Genomic DNA, 22,695 nt, shown 5'->3' on the forward strand with positions numbered 1-22,695 from the left:
AAAACACATTTGTTTAGGATTGCCTTCCACTGTTCTAGTTAAACAGTTCAACTAAAACATCATTAGTTCTTTTTTCTTTCTTTCTTTAGTCCAACTGCTTTTAATGTTCTTTCTTGTTTCTGCATCTTTTTTTATTATTATTTTTATTTTTTCTTCTACTTGCTCTGATTGTGTTTCATTTTCTTATATTTTAATCGTGTAAAGCATTGTCTTTGTACTGAATTGTGCTATACAAATAAATTTGCCTTGCCTTTTGATAAAAATCCTTTGGCTAAAATGCCATCAGAACGCTTAGAATATTAATTGTGTCTCAGCCCCCCCTCTTCAGTGTCCACCATATTGGATCAGTCCATTTGCTGCACATGTTCAGAAAGGTCCAAACAGACAGCAGCAAACCATTTGAAAACAAAGGATGCGAAGAGCAGTGTTGCGGAATGTCACTATATTTAGCGACTTTTCTCACCCCTCTAGTACTTTTATGTCAAAAAAGCTCCTAGCACCAAATCTAGCAACTTTTTTCTGCTGCTTGAGACTTTGGCGACAGCATCTAAAAGCAGCAATCTCTGCTCTCCAGAGTAAGTAGATTGGTAACCCCGCCTCCTGCTCTCCTCTATCTTATCGATCAATCAATAATCAATCCATCAACTTTATTGTAAAACTACAATTTACATTGCAATCGAGGTTTCAGTTTCAGTACAAATCGTTCAACGGTTCTACTGAGGCCATGCGTTTGGCGCGTTCTTATGGCTTCCCGGGTTCCCACCGAGAGGCAGTTACCTATAGCCTTATCTGCTGTCATGATTCATGCAGCTATTATTTCATCCAAATGAAAAATGGAGAACAGATAAGCAGATCATGGCTTGTTTACAGTGAAAAGAAGGACTGGGTTATTTACAGGTGCTGGTCATAAAATTAGAATATCATGAAAAAGTTGATTGATTTCAGTAATTCCATTTAAAAAGTGAAACTTGTATATTATATTCATACATTACATACAAACTCATATATTTCAGATGTTTATTTTGTTTAATTTTGATGATTACAAATGACAACAAATGAAAATCTCAAATTCATCATATCAGAAAATTAGAATATTGTGAAAAGGTTCAAAATTGATGGCCCCTGGTGCCACACTCTAATCAGCTAATTAACTCAAACCACCTGCAAAAGCCTTTAAATGGTCTTTCAGTCTAGTTCTATAGGCTACACAATCATGGGGAAGACTGCTGACTTGACAGTTGTCCAAAAGACGACCATCGACACCTTGCACAAGGAGGGCAAGACACAAAAGGTCATCGCTAAAGAGGCTGGCTGTTCACAGAGCTCAGTGTCCAAGCACATTAATAGAGAGGCGAAGGGAAGGAAAAGATGTGGTCGAAAAAAGTGTACAAGCAAGAGAGATAACCGCACCCTGGAGAGGATTGTGAAACAAAACCCATTCAAAAATGTGGGGGAGATTCACAAAGAGTGGACTGCAGCTGGAGTGAGTGCTTCAAGAACCACCACACACAGACGTATGAAAGACATGGGTTTCTGCTGTCGCATTCCTTGTGTCAAGCCACTCTTGAACCACAGACAGCGTCAGAAGCGTCTTGCCTGGGCTAAAGAGAAACAGGACTGGACTGCTGGTGAGTGGTCCAAAGTCATGTTCTCTGATGAAAGTAAATTTTGCATTTCCTTTGGAAATCAAGGTCCCAGAGTCTAGAGGAAAAGAAGAGAGGCACTTCATCCACGTTGCTTGAAGTCCAGTGTAAAGTTTCCACAGTCAGTGATGGTTTGGGGTGCCATGTCATCTGCTGGTGTTGGTCCATTGTGTTTTCTGAGGTCCAGGGTCAACGCAGCCACATACCAGGAAGTTTTAGAGCACTTCATGCTTCCTGCAGCTGACCAACTTTTTGGAGATGCAGATTTCATTTTCCAACAGGACTTGGCACCTGCACACAGTGCCAAAGCTACCAGTACCTGGTTGAAGGACCATGGTATCCCTGTTCTTAATTGGCCAGCAAACTCTCCTGACCTTAACCCCATAGAAAATCTATGGGGTATTGTGAAGAAGAAGATGCAATACACCAGACCCAACAATTCAGAAGAGCTAAAAGCCACTATTAGAGCAACCTGGGCTATCATAACACCTGAGCAGTGCCACAGACTGATCGACTCCATGCCACGCCGCATTGCTGCAGTAATACAGGCCAAAGGAGGCCCAACTAAATACTGAGTGCTGTACATGCTCATACTTTTCATGTTCATACTTTTCAGTTGGCCAACATTTCTATAAATCCTTTGTTTTTATTGGTCTTCAGTAATATTCTAATTTTCTGATATGATGAATTTGAGATTTTCATTTGTTGTCATTTGTAATCATCAAAATTAAACAAAATAAACATCTGAAATATATGAGTTTGTATGTAATGTATGAATATAATATACAAGTTTCACTTTTTAAATGGAATTACTGAAATCAATCTACTTTTTCATGATATTCTAATTTTATGACCAGCACCTGTACTTTGGCCGTCACCTTTTTGGAAAAACAGGAAGGATCAATCAGCTAAGTGAGCTTAGTGCTTGGAAAAAATCTTTCATTCCTTTAGAGACAGCATGAAAAGTCAGCTGAGTACAAAACATAGAGAGGAAAACAAGAAGAAAATGGACAAGAAGAGAGGGACACAACCTAGAACAGATAATGGATGTCTATTCTATTAACATTTCTCTATCTGTAGAATGGGGCTGTTTGATGTGTTGTCTTCTCAATTCAGAGGGCCCCTTGCATGTCTTTGCCTAGGGCCCCAAATTTCCTAAATCCACCCCTGTCACTACCCCACTCCCACTAAGGTTATCTGTTTTGAGTAGAATAATCATATCTCACTTAAAAAAAAAATTTTATTGATGTAAAGTGACACATTTAGGATGATCAACAGGTAACAATGGAAGCAATGATAAAATACCTTTTAAAAATAATAAGTTAAAATATAATTTACCCACCTTGGCATCGAGGTTTTTTATTGACCACGGAGGAACCACTGATGGGTCGTCCATTGGGGGTCACACACCAGCAGTATCCAGTGTAGCTGTGGCACTGAACCTAAAATAAAAACTTCCAAGTCTTACTTCACGCCAAAGAGCAACAGCTAAACAAACAACGAACTCCTTAGACAAATGTTTTGCCTTTTATTATGAATTCAAACATCATTTATGTTGCACTGTTTTGATACCTCGCTATAAGTGCCATCGGGGTTGCAAACTGGAACAAAGACCTGCTTCTTGGCTTGTTGTTCTGTGTACTTCTTCTCTGCAACACATCTGGATGTGTCTGAGGAGAACACAAATCCCAAGAGTCACCAAACGTCACAGAATGCCACCAGTCAGACATCACCGTATCAAAAAGAGGCAGAGAGGGGAGAATAAAAAAACTGAAAGAAAGAGGAGAGAGAGAGAAAGAAAAGGACGCGGTTCAAGACATTTCGGAAGCTGCAGATATTTGTGGGACTGGGATTAGAAGCAGCAATGAGAGTCCGGAAAAACCTGCACTGCGCCTGGTGGTAAAGCCATTATGTGAAGCAGCTCTTTTTGATCTGGCCAAATATTCCAGTCACCCCTAAAAAAAAGGCTGATGCTCTCAGAAAAGCTTAACCATCATTAATGTCTAAATTACTCCCATCTTAAAGCTCAAACATCTGTTTATTTCAGTGAATTAAAGCACTTGTCAGCTGAAATTGGGGTTGGGAACTTTTCACCCGTGCACACCTCGGCTTTTCCTTCGCAGTTAGGGCGAAGGCTCATCCTGTCATTCCACAGGTGCCTGGTCTCACCTGGCCAGCAGGACCAGCTGTGCAAACACTCCAGAAATGTGGAGAAGTGATGGGTTGGACGGTAACTTGTTGTGACACATCAGCAGCCTGCCAAGAGGTGCTTCTATGGCTGACAGCTTCAGATCTCATTAAAACAATGACTCACTGTAACCTGAGAAACATTCACCGCTTTGGTCAGCAGAGGAAAAGTTGCTGGCATGCTCAAGTGTCCGTTAGACACTTGCTGGTGCTCGTGTGTCTCAGTCTGGAGGGTGCACACGTGTTTCAGTGACACTGATGGGAAGAAGGAGCACCATTCAGGATGTCCTTGATGGAAGGCACAGTTAGCTGCAGTGGAAAAAATAAAAGCCCGCCATCTGGAAAACATGACAGGACACTTGAATCATCTGATAGGAAACAAATGTGGTGCCACTTTTACCATCCTTGAACACAATACCATCCCTGCGCTTTCAAACCAGACTGGCCCTCTGGTTTATTTCTGCAGAAAACATGTCCGCTGTTGCTGCGCCTTTTAGTCCAGAGGCAGTGGGAGAAGAGAGGGTGGTAATCCTACCGATGCATGCATAACCAATTTCATGGCTCTTGTCTTTCCAGCTTCCTAGTTGGAAGCTTCTGTTTTGCATAGCGGCTACGTCCAGACGTCTGCGAGGAAAGACTGCCATGGAAACCCACCATGGGTACAAAATCATTGAGTGGTTTTCCATCATATTAGACTTTTTGAATCAAACCTTTTCACTTGCATTCGCTGCACTGGCGTTCAGACATGGTAAGAAAGGGGCATTGTTTCCAGTCGGCAGAGCGATGAGCTGGTATATGAAGCTGGTGAGCAGGGCAGAGGTGAGAAGGGTCGGGGCTAAGCCTTGAGTACAAGGAGGGAGTATATGAGCTTTTCATCCCATTGTTCCATGAGTTCATTCAACTCAGAGATTTTGGAAAAAATAAATGTTATAACCAAAGACTTATTTGAATATTTATAACCATTTGCTTTTAGCTTCCATCTATAGAAGCAGCTTTTGTTTGAATTACAGCTAGAAGTCTTTCTGGGTTTTTCTTTTGGCTTCAAAGAGATTAATATTCTTTTTTTTTAGTTCTTTGCAAAATGGATCAAGTTTAGTCTCATCGATCAATATCTATTTTCTTTTGCAATGAAAATCACATGCAAGCCAGAATTTTGGTCACTTCTGACCAGAACACATTCTTCCACATCTATCATCCATCCATCCATCCATCCATCCATCCATCCATCCATCTATTTATCCATTTATCTATCATCCATCCATCCATCCATCCATCTATTTATCCATTTATCTATCATCCATCCATCCATTTATCTATCATCCATCCATCCATCCATCCATCCATCCATCCACCCATCCATCCATCCATCCATCCATCCATTTATCTATCATCCATCCATCCATCCATTTATCCATTTATCTATCATCCATCCATCCATCCATCCATCCATCCATCCATCCATCCATCCATCCATCCATCTATTTATCCATTTATCTATCATCCATCCATCCATTTATCTATCATCCATCCATCCATCCATCCATCCACCCATCCATCCATCCATCCATCTATTTATCCATTTATCTATCATCCATCCATCCATCCATCCATCCATCCATCTATTTATCCATTTATCTATCATCCATCCATCCATTTATCTATCATCCATCCATCCATCCATCCATCCATCCATCCATCCATTTATCTATCATCAATCCATCCATCCATCCATCCATCCATTTATCTATCATCCATCCATCCATCCATCCATCTATTTATCCATTTATCTATCATCCATCCATCCATCCATCCATCCATCCATTTATCTATCATCCATCCATCCATCCATCCATCCATCCATCTATTTATCCATTTATCTATCATCCATCCATCCATCTATTTATCCATTTATCTATCATCCATCCATCCATTTATCTATCATCCATCCATCCATCCATCCATCTATTTATCCATTTATCTATCATCCATCCATCCATCCATCCATTTATCTATCATCAATCCATCCATCCATCCATCCATCCATCCATCCATCCATCCATCCATCCATCCATCCATCTATTTATCCATCCATCCATCTATTTATCCATTTATCTATCATTCATCCATCCATCTATTTATCCATTTATCTATCATCCATCCATCCATCCATTTATCTATCATCCATCCATCCATCCATCCATTTATCTATCATCAATCCATCCATCCATCCATCCATCCATCCATCTATTTATCCATCCATCCATCCATCCATCCATCCATCCATCTATTTATCCATCCATCCATCCATCCATCCATCCATCTATTTATCCATCCATCCATCCATCCATCCATCTATTTATCCATCCATCCATCCATCCATCTATTTATCCATCCATCCATCCATCCATCCATTTATCCATCCATCCATCCATCCATCCATCCATCTATTTATCCATCCATCCATCCATCCATCCATCCATTTATCTATCATCCATCCATCCATCCATCCATCCATCCATCCATCCATCCATCCATCCATCCATCCATCCATTTATCTATCATCAATCCATCCATCCATCCATCCATTTATCTACCATCCATCCATCCATCCATCCATCCATCCATCCATCCATCCATCCATCCATCCATCCATCCATCCATCCATCCATCCATCCATCCATCCATCCATCCATTTTCTCATATAGACGTATACAAACAGACCCACACAGTAACACCTAAGGACAATATCTGCAGAAAACTGATCATTCGTGGAGAAAACATCCAAACTCATGCAGAAACCTGGAACTTTCTTGCTGCAAGGCAACAGTGCTCCATTTTAGGGCTTGGCAATTACTTGCATTAGCAATATAATTGCTATAAAAAAAAAATTTGCAGGGCCAATCACTTTTGACCATATAAAATTTAAAAGAGTAAATAGCTACATTTATCCCTCCAGCCCGTTAGCTGGTGGTAATCTGCATAAAGTGGGTTCGCTACCACGCAGACGGAAAGAGAGAAGTGCAGCTAGCATGCAGGTAGTATTTATCACTTCTTGACAAAAGGTTATAGTAAAGTCCTGCAAAAAAGGAATCTGGACTCAAACATTCCAGGTCTGGAAAAAAATGAAACCCTGTATTGAAACATTTCCAGGATTTTGGTTAATGCAAGGGAAAATTGGCAAAATTGTTCAGCCTTACTCCACACTGTTCCACTGCGCTGCCCGTTTATAGCTGTTGTATTAAAAAGGGATTGAATTTACTTAAAATTTAATAACCTTTCCACAATTTATTATATTTTTACCAGTGTTGCACCGATACCGATACCAGTATCGGGCGGGGCCCCGATCCAGCTCTAAAATTGTGGTTTCGGCATAGGCAAGTACCCAGAAGTCCGCCAGAAGGATTTGCTCCGCATATCCATCTGGAAACCTTCCGTTGCAGTAAATTTGGGAAGGGGCGAAAATACTGGTTAGCTGATTGGCCTATGTTGGTGATAGACGGGCCAAATAAACCAATCAGATCAACGAAGCATATGACGTACTAACAGCCAGGCTACTCTTGCCGAAACCAGTCGGGAGAAGAGCAAAAACATCTTTTCCTCTGAGAAAAGCCTCCAGAGCAGTGTTTTGCTCTTCTTTCAGTGAAGAAATACTCTGTAATTCCGATAAAACTTGCTCGATAGCCATGCTAACGCTAGTTTCATCGGATGAAGCCGCCATGTTCTTTAGACTGAACTGTCGCGCTTCTTGTTGCGTCACACCTCAACCCACCTCAAAGCCAACGCTGATTGGACGTTCGTTTGGTGAACGGCTCCAAATTTTCTTCAACGGAGAGTCTCCAGACTGATTAGCGAGTGAAATCTTGAAAATTTGCAAGATTAGGATGGTCTCACGAGGCTACACAAATAGGGCACCATTATCATTTTGAGAGGCAAAAGTTTATTCAACTATTGTCATCCATTCCAGGTAGGCAATAAAAAGTTCTACTGGATTCACTTTGTATTAGTCTTTTTCCTGCTTCACAAAGGTAGGCAGCAGCTTGACAAAGCCATGATGGCAATATCGGTATCGGGCCAAAGAAATGACATTGGCGCAAACAATTTAGTTTCATTTGTAATAAAAAAATTTGATTCAAAACCCATCCAGGCTGAAGTCCCCCTCCCCTCTCTCCCCTCCAACCACCCACTCTCTCAGTGTCAAACCCACTAGTGTTCTTAGCGCTCAAAGATTCAATTATGCTGAAATGAATTGAAGTCAGAACCTTCTAACCCCCCGGTGTTTGAGATCACCGGGCATCGCTGAAGCGTGACTCGTGACCTGACCTTTGCACGGCCCTCGGCTGACCTCCAGCTGGGAGTCGCGGCACTTGGCTCTGAGGAACTCGCAGCGAGATGTGAAGGTTCGGCCATCAGAGGCACACAGGGGTTTCTGAGGAGCTCCGGTGCAATCCATGTTGCACTCCTTATCCTGGTCCACACGCAGAAACTGTAAAAGTAAGAAAAGAGCAAATGAGAAACTATGTAAAAAAATAACTATTTCTGAGAGGCAGTAAGCTCACACTGCAAAAATGACGTAGAAATCATAAAAAATCTCTTATATTATGTGTATTTAGCCTTAATTTGAGCAGGTAAATAACAAAATGCGCCAATGGATATAGTATTTTTACTCTTAAAATAAGATAATTAGATAATATGCACTTGAAATCAGACTTGAAATCTCATTTCAAATGTAAATTGTCCTGTTCCATTGGCAAAGTGTCTCACTTACTGCCTCAATTCAAGAAAAATGCACTTATTTTTAGAAAAAAATTATTAATGAGGTTTAAATTTCTGGCAGTGCAGAATCTTGGAAGTCTGCGACCACAAGACTTTTGTTGCAGAATTTACAAAATATAGGAATGAAACATAAAGATATCTAAGTTTAAAATATTAGTCCAATTATCTATAGAGTGGATAAAAACACACACTAATGTTTATTTTTACTGATTTTGATACGTTCTAACATTCTGAAAAAATGTGTTTTGGTTTTCGTCAGAGTTAATAGAAAGAAATACTTTAAAATGTATGCCTCTGTGTGTAATACATCTAAATACACAACAGCTACTAAGAAGAAAGTAGCCTCTTAATGATATTCTGAATTATTGTGATGCACCTGTAGATCTAAAGCCATTGGAGAACTTTGCAAAACTGCCGCCTACTTCTTAAGAGTTGAAAAGGAAAATATCTTCAGCTCCAAATAACACAAGGAAGCACAAATCAATCAGTGCAAAGCAAAGTCAACAAATGCAGCCAGGCTTTATTTTTTTCCTGCGGTCCTGCAGGGGTCTTGACAGACATATCCGCTTGTCTTTGTCTGTGCAAACACCTGCACAGGTATTCACCTGGCCTCGCTCCTTAAGATGTACTGCTCAGCCATGAAAGGAGAAACATGGACAGAAACCCTCGGCTGAACGCTTTGGATCACGTGCATCAATGCCACCATTGTGTCTGCAGAGAGATAGCGAGGTGAAGGGGGTGGCAACGAGCTGTGACTGCCACAATAAATAAAAGACTGAATAAACCACACATAACCGGGCTTTGTGAGCAGCGTTTGTGTGATACATTTACTTTGGAGAACTAATGAACTGGGTCACCCAACCCTTGTGCCTGTGCCAGCACAGGTGCACTCACATTCAGAGATAAATGCGATGCTTTCTCTTCCCTTCTTAGGAAGACAGTTTCCATTTTTCTTTCTGTTCTCCCCCTTTGTGCCGGGGAAATGTTTGTTCCGTTTTCAGCAAAAACCTTCCTCATTAACCCTGCTACAAACGCACAAAAGCGATCTCTGTGTTTCCCCCCCTCGGGCGCAGGCATCGATCTGAGGCAGGAACAAGGGCGTCAGCGGCACAAATGCTGAACTTCAGTCAGAATCCGAGAAGCCAAAGTTCCAGGAGGAGGGCGGGATCATCGCCAATAAAAGGAAAATTTGTAGTGTCTGACATTTTACAAATGGGAGGGGAGAGATGAGGCTGGGTGGATGCCTCCCCCATCTGCACCCCTGCTCCCCAAGTTGACAGGTATGTCTGGAGGGCTGCATGCACCTGGGAGAGGAGGCTGAGTCGCCCTGGGCCTGTTGGGGGGGGGGGGGGGGGGGGGGGGGTTCTACAGCCCCCTCTGTCAGCCCTGCTCATAAATCTTCCTGTTGGAAGGATCACAGCGGAGAGGCTCGTTCAGACACATCGCAGGAGAAGCCAAGAGGGATTTGAGCTAAGAGGCATAAAAAAGTCCCCTTTTTATGAGGAGAAGCATATCAGCTTTTAAATATGTCTTAAAAAGACAAATAATCAGCAGGCAGGTTCATATTTTAAGCTGCCTACAGACGTCTGTTTTATACATCCAAAAAAGGAGATCTTTGTTATTTTTGGCTTTAGAATCGATCAAGTTTGACATTTTCTAGAAGTCAAACTAGATCGTGTAAAGATACGAGTCACAGTAACTAAAACAAGCTTGCAGTAACTGATTATGTTTGGGTTATTTTCTCTGTAACCGATATTTCCTGCACCTCTCAACACATCTGTGATCTCCATCTGAGGTCCTGCTAAGATGTGTGAAAAGAGCCTCAAATACAACTTTTAAAGCAATGAAAGTGATGATTAATAAATGTAAACAGTGATAACCTTCAAATTGAGAGCATTTGTTCTGGATTAAAATAACAGAGGAGCGAATGTGAGGAAACACAGAGGCTCAGAAACTGAGATGGGAATGCCATTAAAGTAAATCACTGTCTGCTACCCACCTAAATGGGTCCATATTTACAGGCAGAGCAATAATAAAAAGGCTAATACAACTGGAAATGGTTAAAAAAAATTTAAAATAACATCAGAAGCTCTATATCAGAGACCTATAGTGCAGATTGACATCTTTAAGTCTGTAAATCTCTTCTTTTTTTCTAGCTTTTATTGTCATTAAACTGTCAAAAGTACAGAGCAAAGAAAACTGAGCTGTCTGTTTTTAAAGCATTCCCTTGGGGAGCAGTGGGCTACCATTGTGTGGCACCTGGGGAGCAGAGTACCCAGGTACCCAGAATGGCTGTGGGAGAACCTCAGGATTACAAGCACACTAGACCGCCACTGCAAAGGAACCCCAAAGCAAGCATTAGCATGAAGGGTCTTGCCTAAGGACCCACACTGCACTGGAAAAAAATCAAAATCTAGATAAGTCATTTTTTCTTTAAATAAGTGCATTTGCTCTTGGATTAAGGAGGTAAAAGAGACACTTTGCCAATGGAACAAGACAATTTACACTTAAAATAAGAAAACACAATTGCATTGTCTTATTTCAAGTGCATTCTATCTAATTATCTTATTTTAAGAGTAAAAATACTCATTCCATTGGCAAATTATCTTATTTACTTACTCAAATTAAGGGTAAATACACTTAATTTAAGACATTTTTACTTATTTCTAGATCGTTTTTCCAGTGTGGCAGCTCATTCCCCCCAGCTGGGATATGAACCCACACTGCAAAAACATTCTACAAATGAGTAAGAATGTGTTAAAATAAGTGTATTCACCTTTAATTTAAGCCGGAAAATAAGATGATCTGCCAATGGAATGAGCATTTTTACCCTTGAAATAAGATAATTAGATATTATGCACTTGAAATAAGAGACTTCAGTTGTTTTTTCTTATTTTAAATGTTAATGGTCTTATTCCATTGGCAAAGTGTCTCACTTACCTGCTCAATTTAAGAAAAAAAAATCCACTTATTTTAAGAAATAATCACTAACTTAGATTAACATTTTTTGCAGTGCAGGCTTGACTTACCGCTCGAGCCAGCCAGAGAATCTCCATAACTAAATTCAGATGGTTTCAACATGCAAAGCAGTTCATTAAGTTGGGATGTTAGAACTTCCCTGTTTTACCATCATAAATATAAATATGTGGATTAGGGATGCACGATATTGGGATTTTGGCAGATATCCGATATGCCGATATTTTAAAACTCATGTAGCCGATAACCGATATCGATACCGATGTTAAAGCTGGACAAAAATAAGTAGTCATTGAAAATAGCAGTTTTGTTATCCATTTTTTGACACTTTGAAAAATAATATCGTACTCGTCGTCTCCCGCTTTATCCGGAACCGGGTCGCGGGGGAAGTAGACTAAGCAGAGACTCCCAGACTTCCCTCTCCGCTGACACCTCCTCCAGCTCTGTTGGGGGAAGCCCTAGGCGCTCCCAGGCCAGCCGAGAGACATAGTCTCTCCAGCGTGTCCTGGGTCGTCCCCTGGGCCTCCTCCCAGTGGGACGTGCCTGGAACACCTCCCAAGGGAGGCGTCCAGGCGGCATCCGAATCTCTAAGGGAGAGCCCAGCCACCCTGCGGAGAAAGCTAATTTCAGCCGCTTGTATCCGGGATCTCGTTCTTTCGGTCATGTTCCAGATTTCATGACCATAGGTGAGGGTAGGAACGTAGACCGACCGGTAAATTGAGAGCTTTGCCTTTTCGCTCAGCTCTCTCTTCGCCACGACAGACCGGTGCAGCGTCCGCATTATTGCAGCAGCCGCACCGATCCGCGGGTGCTTAAAAATAATATACTCAAATATATTTTCATATGCTGATATCAAATTGATTTTTAAAAATATCGATCTATTTTACTTTCAAAATCTCATGAAATTTCATCGTTCTGTTACAAACTCTTGTGATATTTTGCAAATTCTTGTGAGATTTTGTCAGTAAAATAGATCGATACCGCGTCAATATATCAACATATAAAAATATGGCAAAATTTTGTGAATTTTCGGGGGATTTCGTAGCATAACGATGACATATAGCAATATTTCATTAGTAAAAGAGATTGATATGGTGTTTTTAAATGGCAATATATCAGCATATGAAGATATTGGGATATTTTAATGTATCAATATTTTTTCCCTCGTCTTTAGAAGTTTTTAAGTCTGTAAGAAAGAAGTTTTTGAGGAAGAAGAAGTAGTATTTTTTATTTTTTTTTTTTAGACTTTAGAAACTCAGAAGCTGATCAAATATCGGGTTAAATATCGGTGGGGTGGCCGATGTCCGATATTCAGTTTTAAGGCCGATACCGATAGGGGGCCGATTATATCGTGCATCCCTAATGTGGATTTTGATTAACATCACTACATCTTTAAAATCTCCAGGTGGGTTAAGATGTGTAGAAGTCCCAGAGTCCCACAGATGAGGTCTGTCACGCTGCTGTAACCATGTCAAAACGCACCACGTCTTAAACGTTTGAAATACCGGGCGCTTATTAAATAATAATAATATTATATTATTATGAGTTTTGAGTTTGGGCCCACTCCCACAGACTGCCACTCTGGGTCTCTGAGCAAGATCCTTAACCCCACACTGCTCCCTGGGCGCTCCACGATGGCAGCCCACTGCTCCCCAAGAGGAATCGTTAGATGCAGAGTTAAGTTTCTCCAATGTGAGATCAATAAAGTTCTATTATTATTTAATTAAAAGAACACTGGGAAAAAAATCGAAATCTAGATAAGTTGTTTTTTCTTAAAATAAGTTTATTTGTTCTTGGATTGGGGGGGGGGGGGATATACATGCTTTTTATACATTATTAAATGGATTGTGTACAGAAATATAAGTTAATGCATTTATTTGCTTTTTCTGCGTGATTCACTAAAGTCTCTGACCCCGTTTAAGAGTTTACCCGGATGATATTCTTCATCATTCTCCTCTGTGTCTCCCAGTTCCCCCTTCATCCGAGGGATATGTTTTGTAAAGAAGCCACCCTGAATGTCTGTGTGTGTGTCTGGTGGTGGCCCTCCAGCACTCAGCACAGCAGCAACAGGCCCCCTGATGGCCAGCAGGCTGACAACCTAAACAGAGTCTTTCAGCAGCTCAGCGTCCTGCTAAATGGTCACTATAGAGCGCACAGCGGAGCGCAGAAGGCCTGCAGGGTTATGACAAAGCTCCGAGATCACAGCCTTGGAAAAAAACGCAGCATGCTGTGAAATCAGCCAACCGTGGAATCCGCCACCCAGGTTTACCATCAGATAACCAAACGATTAGAGCGGTCCTGCTGAAGTGGGACGAACACGTCAGACGTGAAAATGGGACGGAACAAAAAGCCTTTAGGAGTGATGAAGTGCTGAGAAGCTTTTCCTCATGTAGTGAGGTGTCTGCTGTAGATCTTTGCATGTTTGGCCCTGACTGACATTCCCCTGATGTCTCATTCCAGCCTCTCAGAGTTAGCCCCATCGCTGTGCTCCGCAACATGATGAGAGGAGTGATGAATGGCCTCTGCTTCCACACACAGCACAAGCTTCCACCCCGATTCATCATAAAAGAGCTCCATACAAGACAGGACACATATTGAGACTCAAATTCATCACCTTCCCAAATCCTTTTCTTGTCTGTTTCCAGACAGCTGCCTCTCATTTTCTCTTTTTTTTTGCTTTTTCTTTTCATTTTTTTTTCCTTTGTGGGATCCTTTTGGAAGATGCTGTTTGCATCTGCTGAAAGAACACAAGAGGTTGGTGAGGGAACAAGAGATGAATGAAAGACGACCAGAAGCGCAAAGTTTGAGGGAATTTTTTTTTTCTCTGGCATACAAATCAAATCCTATTCCTAAGCCCCCCATCCAACCCCCGGCTCGGGAGGCATTGTGGGGCTGAAAGGCGTACAGCAGAGGCAAGCCTCCAGCAGAGAGCCAATTCTAGGCCGATGAGGGCCGTGTGGGTTGGGAGGCCCCTGCTTCCAGCGCTTGGTGAAGCCTCTCACACCAAAACCCTGAGGGGTCAGTGGAGCTGAGAGCTGCAGCTAATGTGTTAAAGGGCCTTAGCAGGGGTTTCCTGCATTGATGCAAGGAAAGGGATCAAAGTTTCCATCGTGGTGGAAAAGGAAGAAAGTTTCAGCCTCTAAGGAGCCTTTTATCTCGATCAGAGAACGATTGTGGAGGAGAAAATGTTCATTGTGAGGAGGCATTGATGAAGAAAAAAGAGAAAGAATGCATCTTTGGACAGGTGTGAAGTGTCAACAGGCTGGTCGCTGAACACCTTGAGGGTGTCTAGCAAAATTACAGCTACATCTTGACGTTTTCCTTGGAAAACATGATTTTTAAATTTAATGGAAAATAATGTCCCCTCAAAAAAAGGAGAGGCAAGGATTAATGATAGAAGAAGTCAAGAGGATCATGGGAAACTCTGGAAAAATATATGCATGGGGATGCAAGTTGGTGGTAGCATCATTATGTTTGGTGGTTGGTCACAGTGGACCGATGCAGATGATGAATATATGATATATAAAATGCCACAACTCTGTTGCTACATGTGTAATGAGGATTTTTAAAGGGGTCATAGAATGCAAAACTGAGTTTCTGAACTCCCCCTGAACTGCCCAGCGTCTGCCGGGGTTCCTGGACCAGCCCCTGGTTTCGACTCCGTGCTGCACTCATATCGACCAAAATCCCTGACGATTTTGAAATTCCCCTCATTTTTTTAGGTATGAAAAGTAGGGGTGCAAATCACATCCATCATGGCAATTCGATTCAGTAACGATTTCCTTACCCAACGATTCAATTATTTTCGATACTCAAGAATACACCACAATTCGATTAATCGGTTAATTTTTGTTTTTTTTTTACACCTTACAGGCTAAACAAAGTTTCAAGTTTGAAATAAATCAATGAAAGCTGTAATATCATTATGCATTTTTTTTTTAGAAACAACAGCAAATAACAGAAGTAGAAAAGTCGCATCAAAAAATACTGCAGAAAATCAGTGCAATGAATACAACGCAACACCTCGGCTCCAGACGTTCTGTCTGCCCGCCCCCTCCACTGTCTGTGGAGGGGGCGGGCAGACAGTGCCGCAGACAGGAGGCCGGCTTGTTTTGTTTTTATGACCGAAATTGCGGAAAACAACTCGTGAAGTTTGACCCGCTAGAAGAGCGAGGTGTGCAAGAACGCTGGGACCCTTTTTCCACCTGGATCTCCGGTCTTTTTGGCCCTCATGTCCCTCCGTCGTCGGACTAAACTCACCCCCACTTCCTCGCCGCCTCGGCCGTTTCTAGACCCACAGCGTGTAGCGCAGACCACGCTTCAATATTGGGCATAAATCAAAAATGTCTGTGTCAAGCTCGCTGCAACACACTGCTGTAAGAGTATAACCAGGAAGCGAGGTAGGAGGGGAAAATAGGTTTAGCGCCATCGCAGCACGGGAGGGAGAATTACGCCCAGGAGCAAATGGATAAAAATAGACCGGAGGAAAAAAAAAAACATTAATTGATTCTTTTGCGGACGTGTCGATGCATCGGATTGTCGGTTGTTGGGTCGATGCATCGATACAAAACGATTATTATTTACAAAACTACCTCTGTGTGCAGGCTTCCTCCACCCCATCTGAGAGGGTGTCCTCCATGGCTTGAGACACCATAAGCGCTGAAAGATCCCGTATCCTTCCAGAAAAAGCAGATATGCTCATCTTTCTGCAAAATAACTGTTAATTTTCCCTACTACTGTTTTATAATTAGTATTTTTTGTTATTTAAAATAGGTTATTATCCCATCATTTGTTATTAGACATTGTTGGTTATTAAGTTTGTTCTTGTATTAATTTTTCATTTAAACACAATGTTACTCCAGTTTCACATTTCCTGTGGACATCTTGATCTTGTTGATTTTGTAAGATTGTGCAATAGTTAAGTAAACACAGTTGATGCTGATAATCAAACTGTTTGTTCTCCTTTTTTCCCCAAATTGGAATCGAAAAAAGAATCGATAAAGAATCGAATCGTTTCATAGAATCGAAAAGGGAATCGGAATCGTGAAAATCTTTTCAATTCCCAACCCTAGGTAGCACTGCAGCAAGAAGGTTCTGGGTTCGATTCCCATTCTTTCTGAATGGAGTTTGCATGTTCTCCCTGAGCATGGCTTCCTCCCACAGTCCAAAAACATGACTATTAGGAATGGTTGAATGTCCTGTTTGTCTCTGTGTTGCCCTGTGATGGACTAGTGACCTGTCCAGGATGTACCCCGCCCCTCGCCCATTGACAGCTGGACCCCAATTGGGACAAGTGTGTCAGATAATGGATGGATGGATAAGTAAAATTGGATAAATAACAAAAAAATGTTTATTCATCTAGTTTGTGTTTGAGAAGGAGAGGGGGTGGTCATGTCATAGTTAGTGTACAGTACAGTAGTGGGCCCTGATCCAGCAATAAAACGGTGATATCAGTATCGGCAAGTACGGACAAATAGGGCACCAATACCATTTTGAGAGCCAACAGTTTATTCAACAAGGTAGACAATAAAAAGTTCTACTGGATTCACTTTGTTTTAGTCTTTTTCCTGCTTCACAAAGGTAGGCAGCAGCTTGAAAAAGCCATGATGGCAATTATTTTACATCCATGTAGTATGCAGTTCTTCATATATATTAGGGGTGGAACGGTTCACAAAATCCACGGTTCGGTTCGGTTCACGGTCTCGTGGTCACGGTTTTCAGTTCGGTTCGGTATATGTTGATTGTTACACCGAAAAATATTTTTTTTATAAAAATTAATGAAATTAATGAAAAAAAATCCCAAAAATTAATGAATTGTAATTATTTTTAATGATCCGCAGAAACCCTGGATCATTTCCGCATGTTTTGCTGCTTTGAATTTAATCATCTGGCGCATGCCCTCTACGATCTCCAAGGAACTCAGAGCGGAGCGGACGGGAGCCACAGCGGAGGCTGTAGGCTTTGCTTTGTGCAGGCGGTCTGGAGCGCAGTGCTGATGGAGTATGTGGGATTTCGGGGTTAGCCTGACATGTTGGTCATGTTGCTGTTAGCATAAACAAAACGTGTTGCACAATGCTTGCACACTGTTGCACTTTTATCCACAACTTTCTTTCCGCTGTCATCGTAGGTCACTCTAAATGCAAAGTGGTCCCATACAGCAGACCTATAAAGTGCTGCTGGCGCATCTTCCAACTCCTGTTCTTTCCCACTCGCCATACCCACACAATTCTCCACAACAGCTGATTTTTTCCTGCTACACCCGGCTACGCTGCTTTGCTTCTTCTTCTTCTTGTTTACTACTGGTGGTTGGCTTTGGTCGCAGTACCGCCACCTTCTGCTCTGGAGTGTAATCGCTTCCTCTATGAGAAAAAGGAGCAGCCCATGAACCGAACCGAGACAGTCGAACCGAACGGTTCTGACGGTTTTCATAAACCGTTCCATCCCTGATATATATATATATATATATATATATATATATATATATATATATATATATATATATATATATATATATATATATATATACACACACACACATCAATCAACCATCAACAGATGGTATTAGTATGGCATCGGCCGATACTGTACAGCCAGGTATCGGTTATCGGGGCCAAAAAATGGCATCGGCGCAACACTATTGAAAGTGGTAGTGATGCAGCTGAAGCAGAGAAGCAATGTCAGTTCTGCAGTTGCTGTTTCAGCATTGACCAAAGGGTAGGAAAATATATAATAGATTTATTAGCAGGTATTGGTTGTCAGCCATAGTGCAATATTAATATCGGAACCGTATTGCAGACCAATCCTGGACGAAAAAGTGTGGAAAGTTGTTGTTCACAGATGCTCTTCCAGTCTGAAAAACTCACCCTTCTAAGAGTGTTTGAAGTTAGATTTAATTTGAAGCAATGACTCAGGGGGCCTGAACCCAATTTAAAATCTATAAGAAAAAGAAAACTGTTTCATTAAAAACCCAATAAAAACAAAGAATGTTGTGGCTGTAATGAGACGCAAATATGGAACAGCTTCTGAGTTATGAATACTATGAATCCAAGGCACTAAATATCAGGTTTAAAGTAGCTTTTTTTTTTCTTCTTCTGTCTCATTTTCTACTCTCATTTCCCATGGAAAAAAAACTCTCTTACATTAAGAATCCTGGAAAACATCCAAAGAAATTAGCAAACTATTTCAAACAACAAACCTCTACAGAGAAATGCACATGAAACCAGGAATCAAAAAGTTTCACGCCTCTTTAATGAGGCGGGGTTTCATCTCCCCAACTGGAGACATATTATCCGGACACAGATATCACTCCAACATGTAAATAAACAGAGATGGATGATTCTCATTTTTTTGTAGCTCTCCCACCAACATGCTGGATGCGCTGAGATACGCCGCAAACACATCTGCTCCATGGCGACCGCTTTATGACCTGACAAATGCTCTAACTCCTTTTTAAAGAAGAAATCATGATAAACCAACACACACACACACCATCAGCAGATTTAGTGTGATTAAATGTGTGCATCAATTTTAAAGGAGCATTGGCCTGGTGAAACAGTTCCTCCCACATTCCACAGCTTCAGAGCGCTGTCACATTTCAAACTTTTTACCTACAGGTTAATCACTCTTGGACGTCTTAACGTAAACCATAAATAATGTGGAGGTGGCTGCCACATCAGCCGGTGGATCGGGGGGGCTCTGAGCGTGCACATTCCTCTCCCTGTTAAGCCTTCTTTGGCACCGTACCTGAACTTGACTATGGCAAAGAAATCTCAGCCGTCTCGAAAAGCATTTCTGTTGATTTTATGGAAAATATCACGGACAGGCTGCCGGCGTCTAGTCGCTGTAAACAATGCCATGTGGAGCGGAGCTACTCTGCACCAGCTGCTCAGCCCCTGAGCTGTGGAGTTCACAGGACAGTGAAGCAGACGAGGAAGCAGTAAATAAAAAGCCCGACCTGTGGATCTGTGGCACCTACTTCTGTTGAACAGTGGTAGACCAGAAAACCCTTAGAAACAGTTTATAGAACTATCCTGTGTAGAAATTTGTTTCGGCCAGTGGTTTTGACAATTCTTTCTGAATTAGTCGAATTGACCATGGTTTCTGTCAATAACAATAACTAAACGATTGTTGTTTTCTACTTCAAAAAACACTTGTATGTATGTATTAAATGGATGTATAAACACCTAATTTTATTTCAGTGCTAAATTTTGTTTAAAGTAACGGATTCTAATTAAAAAAGTCTCTGGACCTTTACTGGTTGATGCTTTTCTTTATTCGGACCCCTCTGATTTTTAATTGGTTACCCCTGCTATAGTCAATGTTTTTGTTTTGCTAATAATTTTCTGAAAGTTTAAATAATGGTTAAAAAGCAGCTTTTTAAATTTGAATCTTAACTAAGATTGCAGACAGAGTAGCTTTTTCATATAGGTACTACGGCTTTCCACACAGGGCAGCACAGCTGGTGGAGCGACAGCTGATCGGTGATCAGTGTAAAGAATAAATACTTCTAACGCACAGCCTCTGCAACCATCAAACCTGTCTCTGTGCGTGACCACGCCCCCCGCGCAGAGGTTATTTAACCGTTGTCGCGTTCCTCAAAAAAATCCTGACTACACGTCGGATCGTCGCAAACCCGCACAGACCTCAAGCAGAAGGGCGAAAACAAAAAGCAGGTGGGCTTGGTCCTTGGTATGCCTTTCCGGCTGTCTGTGTGGTCGTCCTTCTCGATTTGGTGCTGGGGCACGCCATTTTAAAAAAATCGAGGAGTGATAACAACAACGGATAACCGCGAAAAAAGGTTGATCGAGGAGGTTCGGAAGTACAACTACTTGTACGTAGGGTTGTCAAAAGTATCGATACTCAAAAAAGTATCGATACTGAAATGTTGTATCCGGATACAATACTCGTTTTTAAAAGTATTGATACAGTGCCACCACCAGTGGCACCTAAGCAAGGAAGGAACACTTAATTTTAATTTTATAGGTTTTTTTATCAAGCTTGATTGATATTCTGCACAGCATACAACCTTTATTATTTATTTATTGTATTTTATTTATTAATGAAAATATTTCTGTAGACTTTTGGAGTCTTTGTTTTTATCCTTGTGATATTGAAAATGGTATCGAGTATCGAATATTTTCCTTAGTATCGGTATCGAGTTGAAAAGTTTAGTATCGTGACAACCCTACTTGTACGATGCCTCAGACATGTTGTGTTGGAAAATAAAAACTCCCACCGGCGCCGCCGAAGAAGTTCTCGTCACCATCCGCCGAAGTTCTCGTGAGTTCTCGAATAGGCTCCCCCTGCTGTGCGCCCCTAGAAATTCCAGAACGACGTTGCAGAAGCATAGCAGCGAAACTGGTTTGCGACCAGATGCAAGCGACATTTGATGTGTGCAGATGCAGAAGTATAATCCGCCCTTAATGGTACCGCTGGAATCTGATTTACAGCTTAAATTCTGCTATATTATAGGAAAGGAGACTGTTTTCCAGGGTAAATCTGGACTGATAAAAAAAAAAAAAAAAAAAACAATCCACTGGACTTTGTTTCCAAGTTTGAAGACATTTCGCTTCCCATCCAAGAAGTCTCAAACTCAACGCTATTTCTGACACTTTAAATTGAAAAAGGTTCCTGGATGGGAATCCAAACGTCTTCAAACTTGGAAACAAAGTCCAGTGGATTGTTTTTTAACTTTTTTGTTTTAATGACTATGATCTGGATGACTGAGAATCTTCACCAGTATCTGGACTGATTGTACAAAAAGCTGTAAGTAAGCTGTTTTTCCACTAAACAGGAGTTTTTTACAACATCATTAGAAACAGATGAAGCTAGTGTTTGTATATATCTGTCTATACCAATATATATCTGAAGCTAGCATCTAAAAATTAACTTTTTTATTTTATTTATTTATTTATTTTTATTAATGTAATACAACATTATAGTCCAGAGGTCACGTATAAGCAGACCGGGATCCGGATCCGGACCCACCTGCTGGCTAATCAGGACCCAACCTGATTTAAAACATTTATAAATTAGCGCATGTTGTTTGACGACAGTGTCTGAATTTACTTGCACCGCTTCTCCTGTTAATACGGTAAAGCCCTCCGGAGCGTCCGGCTCCAGGCTGCACGTGATCCTAATTATCCAATGAGCTGTCAGTCTGGGTTGCTGCTGCTGCTACTTTTAGACACAGCAGGCAAACCTGTGGCAAGCCGGGCGATGGGAAAGAAGGAGAAGACCATGAGAAAAAGAGAGCAGAGAAAGTGTGGACTGCTGGAAGAACTGCGGTGAACTGGTGAAAGAAAAGTGAAATGGCGTGCTCAAAGATGACCCTGCACATTTAGAGGATGTTTGGTTCAACCTGCTGCTGTGAAGCAGGATTCTCCACCATGAACAGAATCAAAAATAAATCTGGATCCAGGCTCAGAATGAGCACCTTGACATGTGCTTGAGAATGGCTTAGTCTCCATTTAAACCCAGGTTTAAAGCCTTGCAGGGCAGCCTAAAGCCCACTGCCAACATTAAGACAGAAAAAAGTAAGTAAAAATTACAAATGGTCCAGTGTATTCTCATTATCAGTTCGTATAAAATCGTACGAAAAGTTATGCACAGTATTTCGTACGTTTTTGATGTTTTTTTCGTCGTATTTCGTCGTATTTTTACGTCTTGCCTCGAGACAAGATATCCTTGCGCATGCGCATCTTACGCACCATTCAATAACATAGAATTTAACATACAATTAACCCTAACCCTAAGATACAAAACAGCAAGCAACCCAGTGAGAGACTTCGAGAATTAATTATTGCACTGTTTTTCCCAGTTTTATGTCCGTCCGCGGATCTGCTTTTTTCGTCTGTCTGGCTGCGCATGCGCACTGATCTGTATTTTGAGGAAAAACGTCAAAAACGTACGAAATACTGTGCATAACTTTTCATACGATTTCAAACGAACTGATAATGAGAATATGTTGAATAGTCAGTTCAGGTGTTTTATAAAATATGTGAATCTTGAAATTGTCTATATACCAAACTATACGATTGCTGTTTTCTACTTCAAAAATCACTTTTGATCTTAAAATGGAAAAATGTTCTATTTTTTTATTTAAAAAGTCAGGGTA

General features: G+C 41.2%; 1 protein-coding gene across 2 annotated transcripts in view; it reads right to left on the reverse strand.

Moving 5' to 3' along the window:
* Positions 1-22,695, reverse strand: part of smoc2 (SPARC related modular calcium binding 2) — a 70,181-nt gene that overhangs the window by 44,752 nt on the left and 2,734 nt on the right. For both annotated transcript variants that reach the window (XM_038281423.1, XM_038281424.1), the window contains exons 2-4: positions 8,151-8,313; positions 3,216-3,313; positions 2,986-3,085 (exon numbers count right to left, since the gene is read on the reverse strand). In XM_038281423.1, coding sequence (XP_038137351.1) covers positions 2,986-3,085; positions 3,216-3,313; positions 8,151-8,313 — 361 coding nt within the window. The remainder of the gene's footprint in view (positions 1-2,985; positions 3,086-3,215; positions 3,314-8,150; positions 8,314-22,695) is intronic.

The sequence above is a fragment of the Cyprinodon tularosa genome, unplaced genomic scaffold (assembly GCF_016077235.1).
Source record: "Cyprinodon tularosa strain WSP-4 unplaced genomic scaffold, ASM1607723v1 ctg170, whole genome shotgun sequence".
In the NCBI taxonomy this organism is placed as follows: domain Eukaryota; kingdom Metazoa; phylum Chordata; class Actinopteri; order Cyprinodontiformes; family Cyprinodontidae; genus Cyprinodon; species Cyprinodon tularosa.